This window comes from Haliaeetus albicilla, chromosome 12 (genome assembly GCF_947461875.1).
Source record: "Haliaeetus albicilla chromosome 12, bHalAlb1.1, whole genome shotgun sequence".
In the NCBI taxonomy this organism is placed as follows: domain Eukaryota; kingdom Metazoa; phylum Chordata; class Aves; order Accipitriformes; family Accipitridae; genus Haliaeetus; species Haliaeetus albicilla.
Genome location: NC_091494.1, coordinates 41,868,070 through 41,877,051, shown reverse-complemented (window position 1 = coordinate 41,877,051; position 8,982 = coordinate 41,868,070). Strand labels below are relative to the sequence as shown.

Below are 8,982 nucleotides of genomic sequence, written 5' to 3'. Positions count from 1 at the left end.
TGCTGGTCTCTCCAGCTGATTAAACCTCCAGCAATGGCACTTGACATGCCCTGATCTCATCAAAACCTGCCTGGAGGTGTTCCCATCTTGGGAAGAGAAGCTTCTCCTGTCCAGCTGTTCAGACCGAGTTTCCGTGACCCCTTTTACTTGAAGAGCGATTTGTGGTTTTGCTTCATCTGTGACCCATCTAGTTTAGGGGTTGACGCTGGCACAGATGTACTGTAACTCAGTGTCCCAAGTCTGTGCTGGCTGGGGAGTGATTTTGTGGGGTTTTTGGGCAAACGCAGCTCTCCTGCTGCATGGACCCTCTGAAACTGAGACCATCCCGCCAGTGAAGAACCAGGTGTGTTGCTCACCAACAGGGAGATGGATGCAGGGAGATGGATGTGATGAAGAACTGTTTTTTTGGGAGAGGGACTGAGTACGAGTCGTTCCTTGGTGGGACTCCAGGGTCGGTGCCTCTTCTCCTCCCAGGGATGAATCCAAGCCTGGGTTATATCCCACTGCTCCCACCCAACTCCGACACACGCACACAGAGTCAGAAACTGTAGGAAAACTCTTTTACTTCCCTCCCACCCCATCCACAACTCCCTCCCCATAGCACAGACCGTGGCAGTCAGGAGCCTTCGCCGCAGGAAGGCTTAGTTCCACACCGAGACACCGAGAAACAATTGCTACGGAGGAAAGCAAGACTTAGAGAAACGCTCTCTGGCGTGTTCCAGTCACAATGTGTCATACACCAGACCCACGCACACTATACAGAGCACAGCTATAGATACAGAGGAGTGTATGTACAGGAGGTGGGCAGTGTGGTGCAGTGCTGCTGGTGGGGGCGGGGGGAAGACCCCCGGATCGCTACAGCCCCCGGCTTGGTAGGGAAGGACTCTTGTGTTTAGTAGAGGCTAAAGCTCGCCTTCCCTTGCCCTGCAGAAGTCACTTGTCAATGCGGGATCACCCTCCATGGTCCCTCCTGGCTCGTGCACAGTGCCACCAGCCCCACGGCACACGGGGAGGGTGAGGGGGACCCAAGGGACCCCTGAGGGGCCGGCTCCAACTTGCTCCTGCGTGCACAGGGAGGGGCTGCTCCAGCAGCCACAGCAAAACAGGGGCTGCAGAGTGTCTCTACAGTGTCGGTATAATAAAACCTTTTGCTGGCACATCCAGTATATACATATATGTACAATCACCCACCCCTTCCCTCCTCCTGGCTGTGCCACGTGGGGGTGGGATGGCAGGGGTGCTCAGGCTTTGAGTCCCTCGTCATCTCCTGGTTGGGACACGGCTTGAGGCTGGTTTCCCCTGAACTGCAGCTGCAGCCTGGCTGTCCTGCCCTGGCTTTTTGCAGTCCAGGTCCTGGAGCAAGCAGGGAAAGGGCTGAAATCTAGCAGGAGGCACGCGTGGAGGCTGGCAGGGAAGCGCAGACGCGTCCTTGGGTCGGGAAGCAGCAGCTCTTGTTTCAGACTTAGTAGCAGGAAGGCCAGTTTGGGGTCTGCTGTGCCCTTCGCTCATGCCTTGCTGCCAATTCCCCCTTTGAGCAGCCCTGGGCAGGGCGTGCGGCTGGTGCAGCCCTGGCAGAGGGGATGGAGACTCTCCGTGAGCGGTTTGAAATCAGCTCGTTCACAGCAAGGGCTGAAACAACCCCCAGAGATATGAGAATCGAGCCCCACTCTAAAGTAGGGGCACGGATCTGGAGTCTGGGAGCTCTCATTGCAGGGGATGGAGCTGGCTGGGGATTGCTGGCTGCATGACTGCCGACGAGACCACCTGCATCTGTGCAGGTCTGGGAGGGAAGGGACCATGGAGTCTCCGTCAAAGACAAGGCTCTTTCCGTTGGGACAGAGAGTCAGGAAGCCCTCCAGAGACACGACAGTGTGGTTCATTAGGAGATCATTATCTTAAAGAAGTCCAAGGCAGCTTTGGTGCTGGTATGAGGAGCTGTAGAGATGCAATAGGAAGGCTCCAGGTCCAAACCCAGCCTCTCCCTGCCCATCAGAGCGGGGTTTGGCTATCAAGCTCCGGGGGGGGGTGGGGGGTGGAAGGCACTGGCCATCACAGCGTTGGGAGCCGGGCTCGGTCCGAGGTGGGCATGGTCGGAAGCGTGCCTGGGGCGATGCTCAGCCCAGCCACAGCACCAGGCTTTGTGTCCCTGGACCCCAAGTGCTGAGGAAGCAGGGACATCAAGGATGTCTCCACACAGGTCAATCCTGCAGGGGCTTGGGAATGCTGCAGAGCCCACCCTTGGCTTTGCTGGGGTCCCTCGTCTGCGTAGGGGGAAGCCAGTGGCAGGGAGGGGAAGGGGAGCTGGTTTCTCATGGGCTTAGGGGGGGCCACGCAGGTGCTGGGACTGGCATTCTCTTGCCAGCATGACCCACTACAAACCCCCCCCGGTCACAGCCCCACCGCTGGTGACAGCCGCAGCCGAGGCAGTGCTGTTGTGCATGCAGACCCGCAGCAAAGCAACCAGCCCCAGCCCTGCTCCAAGGAGCGTGGGGCCGGATCTGTGCCCCTGGCATACAGCGGAGCTCTATGGGACACACAGGTCTCTGCTTCCCATCACCTCCAATTTGTGATAAATCTGCTCCTGCTGCTCTAGCCGGGCAGGCGGGAGCTGTAATTAATCTCTCTTGCCCGGGGACAGTCTGTGTGTGAAGTAGCAGCGGAGCCACTCCAGTACTTGCAGGATCAGCCTATTCGCTCTGCAATAACCGGGAGAGATTTCTCACTATGCTGCCAGCAGTCCTGCGAGGCTTTTCAGAACAGATCCAGTATGAGGTCAAGTTCCCACTAAAATCAAATGGCTGGGAAGGAAAACTTTGTTACTTGCAGCAGCAACAGCGCTGCTGTTTATTAGTCAGCAATGAACCAGCAGAAGGTTTTATTTTGCTGATTTCACTGTGAGCACCAAGGCAGCACATTTCACTTGCCTGCTCTTTCCCCTGGGGTAAACTGCAGCAGGGTGGCCGTGGGGTGCCCTGGCAGCCCCTGGGAGCTGCCTCGTGTTCCTGCCCTGCAGCATCCCACCTTGGTGGCCTTTGGGACATCAGTGGCAGCCCCCCTGTACCCCTTGCTCCTCACTTGCAGCCCCGTTATCCCTAGCCCAAGACAGCCTCTGGGTGCAAAGAGGGGGAATGGGATATTTCAGATCACAGCCCCCTTGCACTGCTCTGAGCTGCCAGAAATATCATGGGCACATGTAGTGCTGGGCATGGGTCCTTCCCAGGGCTAGAAAGCCAGGCTTTCTGTATTTTCAACATTAAACCAGCACAGAGAGGAGATGCTCCCAGCTGGGGGCTCCTGCTGGAGACTCCCATGGATGTGCGGCCGGGAACAGGCATCTCCCCTCACCATCAGTCGGGGTGTTGGCAGCAGGGCTTGCATGGACAGGACCGGGGAGAAGCTGGCCGCCGGCAGGTCTGGGTCTGACCCTGCTGCAGGTGAGTTCTGGGGGGCATGAATATCAGCTCCCATGATGGGCAGGGGGCCCAGCGCGCGCCCCTCCCCATTGCCTCCCCCGCTTTCCACACAAATAACTCCTTCACCGCCCACCAAATATGAAATATCCAAAGCCCCGCTGATGCATCACTGCAGCTATGACATTGAAGCCTTATCCTAACAGAAGGCTCCAGGCTCCGGCTGCACCGGGCCTGGCCATCACCATGCAATATTTCACTGTAGTGTGATACGCTGCTTGTGTTTTAATTCCTGCAGCATCAGCAGGGCAGCCTGCGCTGTCTCAGAGCCCTGGTTCAGCTTTACTTCCCTTAATGAAGCCGGTGCGGGCATGCGCTTGGTGAGCAGCTGCCTGCACAGCCTGGCGCAGGCAGCGAGGGTACGGGCAGGTGCCCGCTCAGCGCTGAGCCCACGCGGTGCCTCCGAGCACTTGAACGCAGACACACGTTCCTCAGAGGAGCAGTAAACAGTTAAAAGCAAATAAATGCTGACAATGCTCTGCTTTGCCCCGCAGAAAGCCCCCAAGCCCTGCGCCGATGTGTCCCCAGTGCCAGTGCTGCTGTGCTGGAGCTGGCGTCCAAAAGAACTGTGCCAGGGAGCAGGCATCGAGCCTGGCACTGAGCCCTTTTTGGGGGGCTGGTGGGGGATGCTGGGGTGGCACAGAGGGATGTGTGATGACCCGGGCAGGGACTCGCTGCAGGGGCCAGGAAGAGCCACAGGAAAACTTCTCCCAGAGCTGGTGCTCTTGGAGCATCAATTGGGGGTACGGGGCTGAGCAAGGCGGCACCCCAAAGCGGGCAGCCCCTTGTGGGCAATGCTCATCCTCGCCTCCTCATTGCTTGTAGTGCAAGGTGAAGGCTCCACGTCTGCCGGTGATGGGGCTGGTGTGGGGACACCAGGGTGGGATGGGAAAGGGGAGGGTGAGTGAGACGTGGCTGTTTTCTCCATCTAAACTGCTGCGTTCCCACGGCTCAGCTTTGGAGCAAGAGCCTGTGAACAGAATGTGGCCTCTGGCACAGAAACTGCTCTGGCAGGAAGATGGTACTTCTCCCTCTCCCCTGGGCTTTCCCTTGTGCTCCTGCTGCGCTGGCTGAGGACGGTGGCTTTGCTGGGGCAGGAGCAGGCACTCAGGGCTCCCGAGCCTGGGGTTTGTGTGCTGAGCTGGAAGGGCAGCCAGGGACAGAGCTGAGCCCTCCGGGACGGTCTTGAGAAGATAAATGGAGCGGATGCCGGGCCAGACCCACCACCCCTCACACTGTGGACTGCACCCTGTGTCCCCCCTTTCCTGCACTGCAGTGCAGGAGAGGGACCAGTGGGGGCTGGATGTGTGCTGCCCTGCTCTTCCTCATGCCTTGGTGCTAGAAGCCCTGTCGTCTGCTCTGCCTGGTCCCCTCAGCTTGGATGAGGCTCGGGGCCAAGTCCCAGCACCCCCCACCTCCCGTCCCCTCATCCTCTCCATCATCCCTTCCTCCGTGACTTGCCTGGAAGGAGCAGGGCAGGCGTCACCGGCAGCCGGTCGATGCTTGCTCACCACGCGCATTGGGGCCAGCAGTCCCAGTCCCAGCGATCCTCGGAGCTGCGGCAGGGGTAGGACAAGCCCAGGTCTCACCCAGGTGCAGGAGCTGTTGGCAGCTGGATGTGCCGCAGCCCATGCCAGGGTGCTCCAAACCCCCGGTGTGTTGCTGCTGCTTAAATGCTTCCAGGGATTTCCCACCAGGGACTGGTGCCAGGCGATCGTGCCGTGGCTGCTCAGCCAGCCCAGCCGTGGCTCGCCGGGGAGAGCGGTGATCTCGGCTGCTGGCGCAGCCTGGGATGGACCCGTGAGCAGATGCGGGCGGCAGGAGGGGCAGCGGCTACTTGGGAGGGAAAAGGGGGAAATCCTTCATCCGAGGAGAAAACCCGCAGGCAGGCGATGTCACGGCAGGAGGAGGGAAGGGGCTCTCCTGCAGCAGGTGACGGTGGGGCCGGAGGAGGCAGGGTAGGAGCGTGGCGGGACCAGACGGGCTGTCGGGACGGCAGAGCTGCTTTTCCACAGGGCAGCCACCTCCCTCCTGGCGTGCCACCCCTGGGCAGGGTGGCTGTTGCAAACGATGCAATCAAAGAGCAGCGGCGAGGCGATGGAGTAACTTATAAGCTGGACAAAATGCAACCCCAAATATCCTTGTCTCCTTGGGGAGGGTGACTGTGGGAGCACGCTCGGACTCTCTGGGGAGCTCCCACCAGGTCTTTGCTATAAGACAGTGCATCTCTGTTGTGGCACACATATTGGCACACACTCGTGTCCTCGGCTCCTCCTGAGGTCACCCCGCTGCGTGTGTGTGTCCACGTGCAAGCAAGCGCCTGTTCTGGGGCAAAGCACCCAAAGCCAACCAGCCCCAAGGGTAACACCAGGGAAGCCAGCGGAGCCACCCCGGCCATACCTGTGGCCCACGGTGGCACTTTGGTGTTGAAATGCACTGCATTGCTACGAGTTGTCTTTGTTTTCCTGGCGAGGCAGCTCTTCTTGAACCGTACCCTTCCCAGCACTTGAAAGCCAACCTGCCAGCAGCTCAGGAGGAGCCCAGCTGAGGATGCCCGCCGCCCGTCGGTGTGCGCACCACCGTCCCCTAAACTGGCACTCCTGCCCTGACTCCGTGCGTGCCACCACCCTGCTGCAGTTGGGAGCAAGTGGGGAGAGGAGAGCGAAGGAAGGACAACCCCGCTGTCCTCTCAGATGCTCGTCTGCAGGTCACCATTGAGCAGGGTCCTTTGGGTTTCTGTGGTCTCATTGAGCCTGGATTTGTCCTGCTTGCTGTCGCTCCGGTCCGCCTCGTCCATGCCACTGACCTTCACCAAGCAGAGGACATTCTGAAAGCTCTTCTTGAAGTTGTCGGACAAGAAGGCGTAAAGGATGGGGTTGGCGCAGCTGTTGGCGTAACTGAGGACCACGACAAAGTCGAACATGCCCTTGAGGACAGGCGTGGGCACGATCAGGACAGAGACTGAGGAGACGTTAAAGATGTAGAAAGGGAGCCAGCAGAAGATGAAGACGGCAACCACGATGGAGACCATCCTGGTGACTTTCTTCTCGGACTTTTTCCTCTTGGAGGAGCCCACTCTGATGCCCGAGGACTTGACTTTGATAATGATGAACAAGTAGCAAAGGCAGATAATGGTGAGAGGCACCAGGAAGCCCAGGATGAAGGTGTAGATGATGAAGCCCGTGTACCAGGCACCCGACTCTCCCGGCCAGATGATGGTGCAGCTACTCCTGCCGTGATTATGTTGCACCCCAGCATAAATCATGATGGGCATGATCACCAACAGGGAGACGCCCCAGACAGCTACGCTGATCATTTTGGCTGTCCTGGGCCGCCTCCACTTGGCAGATTTAATGGGATGGACGACAGCCAGGTACCGGTCAATGCTCATAACCGTCAAGCAGAAGATACTGGTGAACTGGTTGATCCCATCCACCGTCATGACGATTCTGCAGATGGCTTTGCCAAAGGGCCAGTGTACCAGGGCGACCTGCATGGCCAGGAAGGGCAGACCGAGCATGAACAGCTCGTCTGCGATGGCCAGGTTGAGGATGTAGATGTTGGTGATGGTCTTCATCTTGGCATAACAAAGGATGACGTATATCACCAGCGTGTTGCCGCACAGCCCTATGATGCAGACCACGAAGTAGATGAAGGTGAGGATGGCGTTGCTGGTCAGGTCGAAGTGCTGTCCTGTGGCATTCTGCGACGTGTTGGTGGGCGCATCTACAGAGAAGTTGTCAAAAGGGGAAGCCGGGGAGAACCAGAACGCGGTGGCGTTGGGCAGCTCGTACTCCAGCTCCATGGCTCTGCTGGTCCCCGGGCACTGCTGGTTCAGAGGAGCCGCGATGTCATCTTCCCTTGCTCTGGGGATAGACGAGAAGATTCTAGAAATCAGAATAAATAGAAATGAAGGGATTCCTGGGGAGGATTTGCCCAACCTGCTGCCAGGGTCCGTGGGAGAGATGGTCCCCGGCGGGGCTTTCCCCAAACCCCCTCCCGCAGTGCCGAGCAGCCTGCCCTGGACACACCACAGCTCCTCCTGACTCTGGCGATACCGGAATCCTTACGACTCCCTAAAATCCAACCGGTGAGTCCCCGGTAGGTGTGACTGACTCCCGGAGCACTGAGCGCCGGGGGGAAAAAACCTTTCCCCCTCGCCTTGCCTTTCGGCGGGGTGCCAGCCCCCCTCCTTTCCCTTCCCGGCCACCGCCCGAGCCGGGACCGGCACCCCGAGCCCGGACCTCTCCCGTGGACCGTGAGCTCGGGGTTTGGGGGAGCAGCACCCACCTCCCTCCCCCTTCCCGGTCCCCATCCCTCCGCTCCCCGCCGCTGCAGCCCCCCAGCCCCGCTCACCTGCTCCCGCCTCCGCGCCCCGGCCCGGTGGGCAGCGGGGAGGCGCCGGCTCGGCTCGGCTCGGCTCGGCTCGGCTCGGCTCGGCTCCGCACCGCTCCGCTCCGCTCCGCGCACCCGCCGTCCCCGGCGCGGCTCCGCCGCTGGACCCAGCGCACCGGCTGCGCCCCGCCCCGCGCGGGGCGGCTCTGCGGGACCGGGGCGGGGACAGCCCTGACCGCGGCTGCCCACCCTCCGCTGCCCACCTTTCTCTACCCTCCTCTGCCCACCCTCCTCTGCCCACCCTGCTCTACCCTCCTCTACCCTGCTCTTCCCTCCTCTGCCCACCCTGCTCTACCCTCCTCTACCCTGCTCTTCCCTCCTCTGCCCACCCTCCTCTGCCCACCCTGCTCTTCCCTCCTCTACCCTGCTCTTCCCTCCTCTGCCCACCCTGCTCTGCCCTCCTCTGCCTACCCCACTCTACCCTTCTCTTCCCTCCTCTACCCACCCTCCTCTGCCCACCCTTCTCTACCCACCCTTCTCTACCCTCCTCTGCCCACCCTCCTCTGCCCACCCTGCTCTACCCTCCTCTACCCTGCTCTTCCCTCCTCTGCCCACCCTGCTCTACCCTCCTCTACCCTGCTCTTCCCTCCTCTGCCCACCCTCCTCTGCCCACCCTGCTCTACCCTCCTCTACCCTGCTCTTCCCTCCTCTGCCCACCCTCCTCTGCCCACCCTGCTCTTCCCTCCTCTACCCTGCTCTTCCCTCCTCTGCCCACCCTGCTCTGCCCTCCTCTGCCTACCCCACTCTACCCTTCTCTTCCCTCCTCTACCCACCCTCCTCTGCCCACCCTTCTCTACCCACCCTTCTCTACCCTCCTCTGCCCACCCTGCTCTACCCTCCTCTACCCTGCTCTTCCCTCCTCTGCCCACCCTGCTCTACCCTCCTCTGCCCACCCCACTCTGCCCTTCTCTTCCCTCCTCTGCCCACCCTCCTCTGCCCACCCTGCCTTGCTTTGCCCGTCCTGCTGCACTCACCCTGCAGTGCCCACCCTGCCTCCTGCCCTGCTGCGCCCACTGCCCTTGCCAGCACCCAGGGAGCCAAGCAGGGCACCTCAGCTGCCTGCGGCTCTGGGTGCTGCTCCTAGAGGTCCGGCCGGCCGTGCATTCCCAGGCTTTGC

General features: G+C 60.5%; 1 protein-coding gene across 2 annotated transcripts; it reads right to left on the bottom strand.

The window, feature by feature from the left end:
* Positions 1 to 346: 346 nt before the first annotated feature.
* Positions 347 to 8,020, bottom strand: SSTR2 (somatostatin receptor 2). Of its 2 annotated transcripts, none has more exons than XM_069799373.1 (2): positions 7,827 to 8,020; positions 347 to 7,357 (listed from the first exon to the last, which is right to left on the bottom strand). In XM_069799373.1, the coding sequence occupies exon 2, from the start codon at positions 7,273 to 7,275 to the stop codon at positions 6,160 to 6,162; it is 1,116 nt and encodes a 371-aa protein (XP_069655474.1). In that variant the 5' UTR covers positions 7,276 to 7,357; positions 7,827 to 8,020; the 3' UTR covers positions 347 to 6,159. The 2 variants fall into 2 exon arrangements, with proteins under 2 accessions (XP_069655474.1, XP_069655475.1); XM_069799374.1 differs by having other exon boundaries at positions 347 to 7,336.
* Between the last annotated feature and the right edge of the window lie 962 nt (positions 8,021 to 8,982).

Bases quoted from the DNA above. Each gene is read 5' to 3' on its own strand.
- SSTR2 (XM_069799373.1), bottom strand. From the start codon at position 7,275: ATGGAGCTGGAGTACGAGCTGCCCAACGCCACCGCGTTCTGGTTCTCC.